This window comes from Crocuta crocuta, unplaced genomic scaffold (genome assembly GCF_008692635.1).
Source record: "Crocuta crocuta isolate KB4526 unplaced genomic scaffold, BGI_CrCroc_1.0 scaffold228, whole genome shotgun sequence".
Classification (NCBI taxonomy): Eukaryota; Metazoa; Chordata; class Mammalia; order Carnivora; family Hyaenidae; genus Crocuta; species Crocuta crocuta.
The window spans coordinates 342,064-356,433 of NW_027532820.1; the positions used below are offsets into that span (position 1 = coordinate 342,064).

General features: G+C 41.0%; 1 protein-coding gene across 3 annotated transcripts in view; it reads right to left on the reverse strand.

The window, feature by feature from the left end:
* The window catches only part of MGAM (maltase-glucoamylase), a 107,639-nt gene that overhangs the window by 74,596 nt on the left and 18,673 nt on the right, over positions 1-14,370 (reverse strand). For all 3 annotated transcript variants that reach the window (XM_077781089.1, XM_077781092.1, XM_077781093.1), the window contains exons 2-3: positions 14,216-14,342; positions 12,506-12,627 (exon numbers count right to left, since the gene is read on the reverse strand). In XM_077781089.1, coding sequence (XP_077637215.1) covers positions 12,506-12,627; positions 14,216-14,342 — 249 coding nt within the window. The remainder of the gene's footprint in view (positions 1-12,505; positions 12,628-14,215; positions 14,343-14,370) is intronic.

A 14,370-nucleotide genomic window follows, 5' to 3' on the forward strand; every position in this document is an offset into this window, starting at 1 on the left:
TGGACAAATTCCTAAACACACACTAACTACCAAAATTCACATGGGAAGAGATAGAAAATCTGAACAGACTCATAACTAGTGAAGAAACTGAATCAGTTATCAAAAATCTCCCAACAAATAAGAGCCCTGGGCCAGATGGCTTCCCTGGAGGATTCTACCAGACATTTAAAATAGAATCAATACCCATTCTTCTCAAGTTGTTCCAAGAAATAGAAATGGAAGGAAAACTTCCAGACTTATTCTACGAAGCCAGCATCACTTTGATTCCCAAGCNGACCCTCGAGTAAGTCGTGATAGAAGGAACTTACCTAAACATCCTAAAAGCCATCTATGAGAAGCTCTCAGCTAACATCATCCTCAGTGGGGAAAAACTGAGAGCTTTCCCCCTGACATAAGGAACACGACAGAGATGGCCACTCTCACCACTGTTGTTTAACATAGTGCTGGAAGTCCTAGCATCAGCCATCAGACAACAAAAGGAAATCAAAGGCATCAGAATTGGCAAAGAAGGAGTCAAACTCTCACTTTTCGCAGACGACATGATAGTCTACATAGAAAACCTGACAGACTCCACTAGAAGCCTACTAGAATTGATCTAAGAATTCAACAGTTGCAGGGTACAAAATCAACATACAGAAATTGGTTGATTTTTATACACCAACAATGAAGCAACAGAAAGAAATCAAGAAACTAATCCCATTCACAACTGCACAAAACACCATAAAATACCTAGAAATAAACCTAACCAAAGATATAAAAGATCTGTATGATGAAAACTATAGAAAACTTATGAAGGAAGTTGAGAAATGGGAAAACATTCCATGCTCATGGATCGAAAGAATAAATATTGTTAAAATNGCACATAGATCAATGGAATAGAAAAGAGAACTCTGAATTGGACCCACAAATGTATGGCCAACTAAATTTTGACAAAGCGGGAAAGAGTATCCAATGGGAAAAAGACAGCCTCCTTAACAGATGGTGTTGGGAGAACTGGACAACAACATGCAGAAGAATGAAACTAGATCATTTTCTCACACCGTACACAAAAATAAACTCAAAATGGATAAAAGGCCTGAACGTGAGACAGGAAACTATCAACACCCTAGAGGAGAAAGCAGGAAACAACCTCCTTGACCTCCACCGCAGCAACTTCTTACTTGACACATCCCCAAAAGCAAGGGAATCAAGAGCAAAAATAAACGATTGGGACCTCATCAAGATTAAAAGCTTCTGCACAGCAAAGGAAACAACCCACAAAACTAATAGGCAACCAACGGAATGGGAAAAGATAGTTGCAAATGACATATCAGATAAAGGGTTAATATCCAAAATCTATAAGGAACTCACCAAACTCCACACCCGAAAAACAAACAACCCAGTGAAGAAATGGGCAGAAGATATGAACAGACACTTCTCCAAAGAGGACATCCAGATGGCCAACAGACACATGAAACGATGCTCAGCATCCCTCCTCATCAGGGAAATACAAATCAAAACCACACTGAGATACCACCTCACGCCAGTCAGAGTGGCTAAAATGAGCAAATCAGAGAACTCTAGATGCTGGCGAGGATGTGGAGAAACGGGCACCCTCCTACACTGTTGGTGGGAATGTAAACTGGTACAGCCCCTCTGGAAAACAGTGTGGAGGTTCCTCAAAAAATTAACAATAGAACTCCCCTTTGACCCAGCAATAGCACTGCTAGGAATTTACCCAAGGGATACAGGAGTGCTGATGCATAGGGGCACATGTACCCCAATGTTCATAGCAGCACTCTCAACAATAGCCAAAACATGGAAAGAGCCTAAGTGTCCATCAACTGATGAATGGATCAAGAAGATGTGGCTTATTTATACAATGGAATACTACATGGCAATGAGAAAGAATGAAATCTGGCCATGTGTAGCAACGTGGAAGGAACTTGAGGGTGTTATGGTGAGTAAAATAAGTCAGGCAGAGAAGGACAGATGTCCTTCATATGTCTGCATGTATAGGTGGACCATGGGGGAGGAGAAGGGGAAAAATAGTTGGGGAGAGGGAGGGAGGCAAACCATGAGAGATTCTTGAATACTGAGAACAAACTGAGGGCTGAGGGGGGTGGGGAAAAGGGGGAGGGGGGAGATGGGCATGGAGAAGAGCACTTGTTAGGATGAACACTGGGTGTTTAATGGAAACCAACTTGACAATAAACTATTGAAGAAAAAAATAAACATAAAAAATAGTCTTAAATAAAAAGCAAGAGAAAAAACAAGAAGGAGCTATTTTATACCAAATGAGACATGAAAGTAAAGGAAAACTAGGGCCCAGTCTTATCCAGGAACATAAATGCAAAAGCCAAAAAGAGGAAGGACACACAGCATTAACAACAGAACTCAGCAATATATTCAGTAATGATCAAGTAGTGCTCCTTCTAGAAATACATGGATCTTTCGATATAGAAAACCCACTTTCATAATTCACCACAATAACTTATTAAAGGAGTACAGCTTATGGTAATTTAAATTCACCAGGTATTCATGTTAAAATTCTTAGCAAACTGTAATAAAAAGTAACTTCCTCAGTTGGAGAGTTGATATCTACCTAAAAAGTACAATAAGCATATTATTACATGGAGAAATGTCAGAAATATTGCCTTTAAAATATTAAAAAATACTAGGTGACCCATGTTTATGATTTCTTAGAATTAAAACTATATTGAAGGTCTCAAAAACAAAATATACCAAGAAAAAAATACTATTTGTAAGACTAAAAAGAATAAAGCCAAGGGGCGCCTGGGTTCCTCAGTCAGTTAAGCACCCGACTTTGGCTCAGGTCATGATCTCACAGTTCATTGTTTCAAGCCCTGCGTCGGGCTCTGTGCTGACAGCTCAGGGCCTGGAACCTGCTTCAGATTCTGTGTCTCCCTCTCTCTCTCCCACTCCCCTGCTCGTGCTCTGTATTTCTCTCTCTCAAAAATAAAAAAACGTAAAAATATTAAAAAAAAGAATAAAGCCAAATTATCATTATTTCCAGACATAATACTGACTAGGTAGTAATCCAAGAAGATTTAAAGAAATAAATTTATAATGTAGTTATTATTATATTAGAACCTTTATTTTCTTCTTAAAGTTGGACCTTTTTCCAAATGCAAAGAGGAAAGTTCAGAGTTCCCACTACCAAGATAAGAGGTATGTATGTGTATGAACAGTTGAGTTTTGACATGTTTGTTTGTTTTTTTAAATGTTTTATTTATTTCTAGGAGAGAGAGAGAGAGAGACAGTGTGAGCAGGGGAGGGTCAGAGAGAGAGGGAGTCACAGACTGAAATAGGCTCCAGGCTCTGAGCTGGCAGTCAGCACTGAGCCCGACGCGGGGCTTGAACCCATGAACCGTGAGATCATGACCTAAGTGAAAGTCGGACGCTTAACCAACTAAGCCACCCAGGCGCCCCTTGACATGTTTGTTTTGAAATAGCTTTTAGATGTCCACGTGGAAATGCTAACCTGGGAATGGCACAGATCAATGCGGAATTCTGGGAAGTGATTTAAGCTGGGGACATAAACTGGGGTATGTAAGCATGTGGGGGGAGTTGCCATCCGAGGAGAACATGACATTGGGTAAAATCATCATAGATTGCGTACAGATAGAGAAGAGACTTGGCAACATTTAGAGGTCACAAGAAAAGGAGGAATCAGTGAAGGAGATTGAGAAAAGAGTGGCTGTTAGTTTACCCACAAAGAATATGTGACATCCTGGGAAGGGAGGGGTGTTCACCCAGAACTGGCCCTTGGATTTAACTGTGGCATCAGCAGCAGCTACAATTGCAAAGACGACAACAGTGAGCTCCGAATTCTCCTGCTCAGGTTTAAGCTATCCACACTTCAGCCCTTTATGGATTACCAGTGTTGCCTCAAGATACAGGGTTTACAAATTATCAGCTTCTGTGGGGAGACTATCTGAGCTGATTAAACGGGCAGTCAGTAACAGTTAAGAGATTGTCTTATTTTATAATTTTTTTTTAATTTTAATTTTTGGAAGAGAGAGTGCGAGTGGAGCAGATGGGTAGAGGGAGAGAGGTAAGCAGGCTTCATGCTCAGCACAGAGCCAGAAGTGGAGCTTGATCTCATGACCCTGGGGTCATGACCTGAACTGAAATCGAGAGCCAGATGCTCAACCCACTGAGCCACCCAGGTGCCCCGGGGAATTGCCTTATTAGATGAGGAAAAATTTGGGGGGAGAAAAGAAAAACACATTCAAAGTTAAAGTTGAAGGCTAAGAGTCATACAAATTTCATTATTAAACCCATCTTCTATCCTAGCCTGATGAAAACATATTTGTTAGAACTACAATTCTACATTCCAGTAAAATACATAATAAAAATGAATATTCCTTTAGAGCATTCAGAATGCCCTCAGTACCTTCTTGTCTCCTGCTGAGTGGCTAGTAATGATAAAATTTATAAAGTTCTAATTGTATCGCAATAGAGCACATTTGCAACATACATGATAAAGACAAGAATTAGAATCCACAATAACACAAACAAGAAACTTGTACAATTAGGAAAGACAAAGAAAAGCATTTCCACATAAAATTGGACAAAAGACAGAAAGAAGAAATTCATAGAAATGAAATAACTGAAATATGTTCTCTCTCATTGGTGTTTAGGAGAACTGTCACTAAAGCACATTGAGATACTATTTGGTAATGTTCTATATGGCAAAATGCCACACGGTATTAAGGAAATGATAGTGAGGTAACAAATTAGCACAACCACTCTGGAGATCAGTTTGGCAATGTCTAGCAAACTTGAATATGTGTATCCAAAGTCACACATATACAAGTAAAAAAAGTATAAGAATATTGGCAATAACATTGTTGCAGTTCTAAGATATTGGGGGTGGAACTACACTTGTATTAACCAGAGAAAGGAAGATATTGATACAGCATTTCATAGTGAGCATAAATGAAAAAGAGATACATCCCAACATAGGTAAATGTCACAATGTTAAGTGAAAAAAATTGCACAAAGGTATTTTGTTTATAGGTCATATATATTTTTTGCAAGTATCTATGTATGTAGGAAAGATACAGAGAAATACATGATAAATACAACTTCAGAAATGTGGTTATCTCTGGGGCACTTTGGTGGCAGTGTAGAGCCTGCTTGGGATTCTCTCTCGGCCCCTCTCCTACTTGCTCTCTATCTCTCAAAATAAATAAATAAACTTTAAAAAGAAAAAAAGTGTGGTTATATCTAAATAGAATAGAGAAGACAACAGGGGTAGGTGCACAGAGGATTTCCTCTCTAATGATAATATTTTATTTCTTAAGCTGAATAGTGATTATATATTCTTATACATCTTAAATACTTATTAATACTTCTTTTAAGGAAGTTAAGCACTATGAAAAGAAGATCAAAAATAAAGTGTAAATGACAAAGAAATCCCCATTTTCTTAATTTCTCCCTCTTTTTTTTGAGTCCCAAATTCATTATTATTTTCAAAGCATCTATATATCAGATTGTCAAAAAGTCTATAGCCATCATGCCTAAAAAAATATGAAAAGATGGTCTGAAAACACTCCATACTTTCACCAGAATCCCTTCCAGCATAATAACCTGAAGAACTGCTGGAAAATGAACAGCTTGTCCCTTTGGGTCAGATATATCTTATATAACTCTCAAACTGTGGCCCCTGTCAGAATCGCCTGGGAAATTTGGTAAAAGCACAAAAGCCCAGCCCCTATCCTATTTCACTGAGGCTGGGACTCTGTGTAGTCTTTTTTTTTTTTTTAAATATCTTCTCAGATTTTTTTAAACTTATTTATTTTGAGAGAGAGAGAGAAAGAGCATGAGAGGAGCAAAGAGAGAGGGAGAAGGCAAGAAAGAGAGAGAGAGAGAGAGAGAGAGAGAGATTCCCAAGCACGGTCCACACTGTTAGCACACAGCCCGATGTGGGGCTTGAACTCGTGAACCATGAAATCATGAGCTGAGCCGAAATCAAGAGTCGCACGCTTAAGCAACTGAGCCACCGAGGCACCCCTCTGGCAGTCTTTATTAGTTCCCCTCTCCATCCCACCTGAGGTGATTCTGATACAGACCAATGTCAGGACCATTGTTCTAGAGCAGTAATTGTTCATCTTAGCTGTACATTTGAATCACCTGGCAAATATTTTAAAATAGCATGACTGCACTCCTCTCTGGGAGAATGAAGTCAGATTCTCTGGGATGGAGCCTGGGAATGAGTATCTTATAAAAGCAGTCCAGGTGACTGTGATTCTAATGTGCAGCCCAACCGCAAAACGACTGCTTGAAAAAAAATCAATGCCATGACATGTACAATTCAGGCAGAAAAGAGGAGCAAACAGGAAGTAGTAAGATGAAAAATGCAGACCACTAAAGGATAATCCATGGCCCACTACTGTTATAGGAAGAAAGGAAAGACCCCCAAACTTTTGTGGCACTCATACCCTACACCGTGAAAGGTATATGCCAAAGAAGAAATCAGTTATTGACCAGAAGCTTCCCCAGAAGTGATTCCACATGGCGTCCCACAACGTGAGTGGAAAATAAGTTACTGACAAGATTACACATGCCTTAGAATTCATGCATCATTAGGTCACTAGGAAGCAGCAGATCTAAGAATATAAAAAAAATCAGGACCTCAGCAACTGAAGCATTCAGTAAAGCAAGAAGACAAAGTTGCAAGAGCAAATGTAAACACGTGCAAAGGACGGCTCCCAGGCATAGTGAGTCAGCAGCCTGAGCAACCTCCCAGCACACACTGGAGGAAAGGGGGACGAGCTCCTTTCTGGTCTGCTCTGGGTCTCGCTCACCTGGCCCGCCAGCTGCCCTCCCCCCAGTGCTGGCTCCTCTAACCCTGTGCTGCCCCAGCCTGCTCAGCTATACCATCCGGGGCACCCCACGGACAGCTTTACACTTACTAATACCTACTCTGAGCACAATAAGCATTTCTGTGCTGCTGTTCTCTGACACACTTCCCATAGGGGAATGGAGGGATCTTTGCCCTTGCCCTTGAATGGGGGCTGGCCTCTGCCTGAGGTGAGCAGCAGAGAGCAGCAGAAGCGATGCTGTGTGGGCTCAGGGCCTCGCCTCCGGAGCGCTGGCAGCTTTACTTCTGTCACTCTCATGTAAGGAGGACAACTACCCTGCTGGGAAAGACCCCTGAGACGGCGAGGGAGACCCCAAGACCACATGACAGAGAGGGGGGCCCAGGGGAGGCCAGCCCTGTAGCCGTCTTCAACCACGTGCAGAGCATGTGGGTGAAGACATCTTGGATCCTCTGGATCAGATGAGCCATCAACTGTGCACCACCAGGGAATCTCGGTCAACACCACGTGGAACAGGAGAACCATCCAGCCCCATCCCTGCCCAAATCTCTGACCCGTAAAATCATGAGATAGAACACAATGATTGTTGTTGTAAGCCACGAATTCTGGGGTAGCTCACTTTGCAGAAGTAGATAAATGGCGGGGCGGTACTCTAAGAAAGTGGGATGCTTGGAGCCATTTTAGTTAAGCTAGGGTTTAGTCCCACATAGAGGGAATGGAGGGTAGGTAAGATGCAGCAGAGCTCATGGCTTTTCTGCTTTTCACACAAGAGTTGTATTCCCGGCCTTCAGGGGATCCCAAAAGCATTGGATGCACAATTCAAATAAAATAGATTCCATATCCAAATATAAATACACTTTTTGAGTATCTGGTTTTGTTATTTTTTCTGCCCTCTGTTGTTACAGGTAACAAAGGCTTTACTGTCTAAAAGGCCAGTAGAACCTGATGTTGTGAACAAAAGGAACCAGAGAGTCCCAGTACAAGGAGAATACGTAAAATAAGGAATAATATACCATTTTCAGATAGTGGCAGAAATCTTAGCAGTTAAAAAAACACTTAATGAGGGGCGCCTGGGTGGCTTAGTCGGTTAGGCGTCCGACTTTCACTTGGGTCATGATCTCGCGGTTCATGGGTTCGAGCCCCGCGTCGGGCTCTGTGCTAACTGCCAGCTCAGAGCCTGGAGCCTGTTTCAGAGTCTGTGACTCCCTCTCTCTCTGACCCTCCCCTGCTTACACTGTCTCTCTCTCTCTCTCTCTCCTAGAAATAAATAAAACATTAAAAAAAAAACACTTAATGATATAGGAGTTCCAAATCACCTTCTATTCACCAAAACATTGCCTATTTTTATAGTCAGGACATTTGGACAAATGAATGAATGAGTAAAATTAATCTTACTCAGTGAAATGTAATTACAATTACAGACTATTCTATAATGCATGTATTTTGAGTCAGGTTTTATAAGCTAACTTGGGCACTTCCTTCCATCCCAAAGTGAAGTCTGACAGCATAGACTTGATTTTTCTTTAAAAAATTTTTAGGTTCATTTATTTATATTGAAAGAGAGAGAGCAGGGGTGAGGCAGAAAGAGAGGGAGAGAGAGAATCCCAAGAAGGCTCTGTGTTGTCAGCACAGAGACTGATATGGGGCTTGAACTCATGAGATCATGACCTGAGCTGAAACCAAGAGTCGGACTCTTTTTAAAAAATTTTTTTTACTGTTTACTTATATTTGAGGGAGAGAGAGAGACAGAGTATAAATGGGGGAGGGATAGAGAGAGATAGAGACAGAATCCGAAGCAGGCTCAGGCTTTGAGCTATCAGCACAGAGCCCAATGCAGGGCTCGAACTCACAAGCCGTGAGATGATGACCTGAACCAAAGTCGGACACTTAACCAACAGAGCCACCCAGGTGTCCCTGACTGCATAGACATTCAAACAGACATGACACCTCTGCAGTTCCCAAGATCCAGACTTTCCAGTCCCCTGAATCATACCACTGTGAACGTTCGAAAGAATATCTGCCGGTACATTACAGGTTACTGTTCTACTAAACTCTTGGGAAGACAGTCCCTGGTATGTGCTCAGTAGCATCTGTTTACTGGATAACTTCACCTAAGTGCACTGCCTCATGTCACCAACAGAAAATTTGACATTCTGCAAGGAAACAAGAATTTGTGAGCAAGTCCCAGAGTTTTTCAAGCCAGAACTGGAATCTGATACGGGGGCTCCCCTAACATGCTGTTGCCCGAAGGGTTTACTCCCAATTCAAGGCATAAAGCAGAAACTTGAGTCTGTACGCAGGACCTGACAGCTCACTGCTCTTCCCAGCACCCCATAATGGCTCTTATCTAATGCTTTGTAAGCACAGAGTGATTTTGAAGGTGGAGAACCTTAATGGTCTTCATAAAATGCAATTTACTTGCTGATATATCATAAAATTTGATATTCTCAAAATATATTGGAAAAAATTTGGAAATTTTCAAAAGTATCACAAGCCAGTAAGTCAATAATAAACAGATAATTACCAAGTATGTTTGCTATAAAATATGACAAAGTTTGTGAATAAGAAATATGGTAACTTTTCAAACATCATCATAAAGATTACCTTAGCACTACTGTTATCCGCAGAAAAGACTTGATTGTAAACTGTTCCCAGCTCACAGATTATACATGCTACTTAGCACATGCTGGTTTATTTTAAGCATGTAAACCTGATCTTTAGTGTTTATACAATACATTCTAATCCTGACGATCAAGGAGTTTAAAGTTACTATCTACTGTCTCTTTTCTGAGCTGGGTACCTGAAACTGACTAAGTCTTTCTGCTCCCTGCCATCAGTAGGATCTTTCAACTCTGGAGTTTGGGGTAAAAGGTTCTGGGATTGTGGGTAAAAAACTTCACAGGGAAGTAGGAGAAGTAGGAGGTGATATGCTCTTTCAGAATGGATAGATTTTGGATAAGTTTAGAAAGCTATTTCTAAAATCATCTGCATGGGAGAATGGTCAATGTGTGGCTTTAGAGGCACAAAGGTTGGTTGAATAGGGTCATAGATGACAGACCAAAGTGTCTGAACTTGACTCAATAAATAGTAATGGATGCTGTAAGTCCTCAATTTAAGTAGCAATGTAATGAAAGTAGCATGTTCAGGAAGGCAGTTTAAATCCACATGTAATGGAACAGACTTCAATCCACATGTAATGGAATAGGCGGGGGAGAAACAGAATTCAAGCTCTAATCTACCATATAGCCTCAGGCATTATCTTCTCCCTCGTATCCACCCCATATCTTGGCCATATGGGACATTTGATATGCCACGCATGTGCCCCACAATTTCCTCTTCTGTTACTCTGTTTACACACTTCTTCTATCTTGAATTCACTTTGCTTTCCTCCCATATGTGTCAAAATCCTATTTAATTCCATATTGTCACCTTCTCTTTTATAATAATCTCTTCTCTTCTGTGATTCTCACCATATTTCTTTTATATCTTATGACCTTGTGTTTTATATTCCAGTTATTTATTTACTTGGCTTCTCTCTTTGACAAGAATATATGAGAAGAAAAATATTTAATTAAATTTAATTTAATGCCAAACTTTATAACATTTATGGCCCCCTACCAAAGCACTCTGCTTTTTATTTCTCCCTGATATCTCCTTTTTCCTTTATTCCTGTCTGTTACATTTTTTTCTTTGTTTCTTATCACATGATTCCATTCAGCCTGAAGTGGTGGTTCCCAGCTGCTGTGTATCACATCAACACCCAGCCTCCTCTATCTGAGTTCCAAGGTCTTCCAAAATTTAAATCCGCCTTTTCTGTTCAGCTTCATTTCTTCTTACTTCCATCAGGCAACTCTCTTCACTAATCCAAGAGAAGGCCAAGGTCATTTCAGTCAGGGAGAGATGCCAAGCTATAGGGGATTGGACACTATGATAGTCTTGGTAGGGTAATTTGGTCTAACTGGAATTGTTTCCTACCTTAGCAGGCTTGATGTCCAGGCTGCTGCCCTATGGCCCTGTAACAGCTGATCAGATCTCTGCGTTGTCCTATCCAGGGGATTTCCCGATCCTGAGTTGTGCACCAGGTTGGATCTCTCACTTGCCTTCAACACAGCATCTGGACTTCCTGACTAGTTTTATCCCATCGCTCCACTCCAATCCTAGGCATCTTCTCTAGGCCAGGCTACTCATCTGCCTCTGGTTCCCTTCTCTGCCTTAACTTCCCAGTCCTCCTGACCCCAGTCCATCACACCTTATGACTGACCTCATCTGTTCTCTCTTCACTGTGTAGCTTCTCACTGACTCAGCATCTGTGCCCAGTCAGTCAACACCAAAGGCTCAAGTTGTAACAATTCCCCCTTTGCACAGTTCCCATGTCTATGACTTTGCCATGTTATGAACTGAATTATGTCCCTAGAAAAGACACGTTGGAGTCCTAATCCTTAGTACCTCATATTGTGACCTTATTTGGAAATAGGATTGTTGCAGATGTAATTGGTTAAGATGAGGTCATACAGAAGTAGGGTAAGTCCTTAATTCAATATGTCAAGTATCCTTACGGAGATGGGAAATCTGAACAAAAGACACACACACGCAGGGAGAAGCCATGTGAAGACAGAGACAGAATTGGAGTGATGTACCTACAAGCCAAGGAATGCTAAAGATTGACCGCTACCACCAGAGGCTAGGAGAGAGGCACAGACAACTTCTTCCTGAGAACCTTCAAAAGGAACCAACCTTGCCAGCATCTTGACTTGGGACTTCTAGCCTCCAGAAGTATGAGAGAGAAAAAATAGAGAAGAAAAAAAATGTCTTTTGGTACTAGGACTTTCAGATAAACCAAGCCGCCATCTCAAGAGCACCACAGAGTGTTCCAGAGTATACCAACAACAGGTTGGCTAGAGAGATACATGTGAGAGTGCCACTTGCTCAGGCATCACATGCAGAAGATACCCTGTCTGTGTCTGACACAAACTTGCCATTTCACATCAGTGGACTTCACTCAGAAGGCCACGTTTGGCTTTCATTCATTCTCAGGGTGAAAAGTGACTGACACAGTGTATACAACGAACTTTATAATCTTAATATTCAACTGGACTTCAGCAGATGATCAAGAAATACTGCCCTAATACCGAGATACCAGCACTGTCTTTAATCTGGTATTTATTATCTTCCTTCCAAAACATGGCTCTTGAAACTTTGTCCTTATTTTAAATAACTTTTCACGCATGTGTATGACTTTTTATTGTAGATCCTAGATAACCTTTTGGAATCATGACAGGAGGAAGAGAGACAGAAAACGTGAGAAACAGAGGTGGTAAGAGAGAGAACCAGTAACCAAGTAGTGTTGCCAGATAAAGGACGAATCTATTTTTCATATAAATAAGTCCCAAATCTTGCATGGGACATCTTTATACTAAAAATGTATTCCTGGTTTATCCGAAATTCATATTTAACTTAATCTGTCAACGCAAAGGAATTTTCTAGCTCTTCCTCTCCCAAAGCTGTTCTGTCATACAAGTACAGATACAGGATTTGTCTGCGTGAGCCACCGGTAGCTGCAATGCAAGCAATTCTCTGGGAGTTACACATAACAAACAAAACAACAAAAATAAACAACAACGAAAACTACCCAACGGCATAAACTCTGCTATGAAAACAAGATCCATAATTCAAACCTTTGTTGGTGGCTGGTCAGGGATGCAGTTTATCCGTTCCACTTCACTGACCACTGGACACTCAGCAGAACCCGGGGTGGTACTTGCTGTCCCAGGATCTGGGGTAACTGGTGTCCCAGGATCTGGGATATCCCAAAATCAAATATAAACAAACATAAAATGACCATCAGACAGATATCACAGGTATTCAATATCGCCACAGTTTTCAACACCTCCAATTGTATGAACTCCACTACTGATTGGAATTCACTCTGATGTCCTTGAAATGTACACTTTCACTTTAGAAAGCCTCATTTTGTTCTAGCTGACTGCATTCACTAAGAATCAAATCCACCTTCTCTAGTCCAGGGTTCAGAAAACTATGGCCTGTGGACCAAATCAGGTCACAGGCTGATTTTCAAATATAGTACTGCTGGAACAAAGCCACACCCATTTTTTAATGTATTATCTCTATCTGCTACAATGGCAAAATTAAGTAGTTTTGGCAGAGACCATATGGCCTGCAAAATCTAAAGTATGAAGTCTCTGACCCTAAACAGAAACATCTGCAGACCGCTCTGGTCCCTTATTTTCACCCCCAGCGATCGGTTCACAATAGGTTTGCACACAGAACATGTCCAGTGTATGTGATTGTCTTGAATGTTACTGCCCTAATCATCATAACCTCAATTCTGGCGCCTCAGTCAATAGGCATTCATTCCCTAAAAACAGAACACTTCTGAGTGATGACATACTTACGTAAATATAAAAGCCTCCCACAACAAAAAAATGTAAAGGGAGGCCACCAATCTAAAACCTGGCAGTTAGGACCTGCCTGGGGGCCTTGATTCAGATTTAAAAATCAGCCAAATAAAAAAAGACACTTATTTTGCATTCCAAAATAAGGAAGTGAGATTTCTTTAAGTCACTCTGCGGTAAGTTAATAAGGACATTAAGACAAAACAATGAGGCTCTTAATTAGCTTTTATTTCTTTTCCAATTCAAAAGTGGTGGATTAAGAGAACTCCGTATTTGTGCCACTTTCTGCATAAGGATTTTGGTTCCATCTTCAAGATCATAGGATTTTAAGAGCTGAACAACCTTTGAGATTATTTGACCTAACCCCCCACAAAAGTAGAAATTGTCAGGGCTGGGATGGAGGTGTGGGGGGGGGGGGCAGAGAAGCATTCTAGCCACAGGCTGACCTTTCATCACTTGGTTCCTAGATGAACCACTCAGCACACCCCAGCCCCTCTTTCAGAATACGACAGCTCAATAAACTTTTAATTAAATAACTCTGGTAGTTGTGTTTTTTCTTTTTTTAAAGAACAGAATTTTGGCCTAAAATACTTTAACTGAGTATACATTTACCTGACTGCCTTGCATACAAGGGGTAATTAGTTAATAAGGGTTAATTACTATTGTTAAACAAAGTTAGAATTATTCAATGCAATTTAGTAATTATTCAATTTAATTCAAGAGTCAGTTGTGGAATCCTGCAGTGTGCTAACTGGGAAATAAAAGTATTACCTTAAGCCTACAGAGAATACCTAAGTGGCTGCCACAGTTTCAGTCAGGGACTCAGCAAGGCACATATCATATCCTCCCTACACACACTCACACACTCACACACACACCAACGGATAGGAGAGCATCACTTCCCTGATGTTTCTGAGGTTTCTGCTCTGACAAGAGCAACACACAGAGTGAGAACAGCAGAGTCCTGGTTACCTTTAGATTCTGAAGAATCCACGGCTGAAAGCACAAACAGAGGAATAGTGATGATAAACATCAGAAGCAGAAGGGCACTGAGCATAAGCTCCAAAGTTGTGAAATGCTTCAACTTCTTTCTTGCCATCTACAAAAAAAAAAGGGGGGGGGGGCCA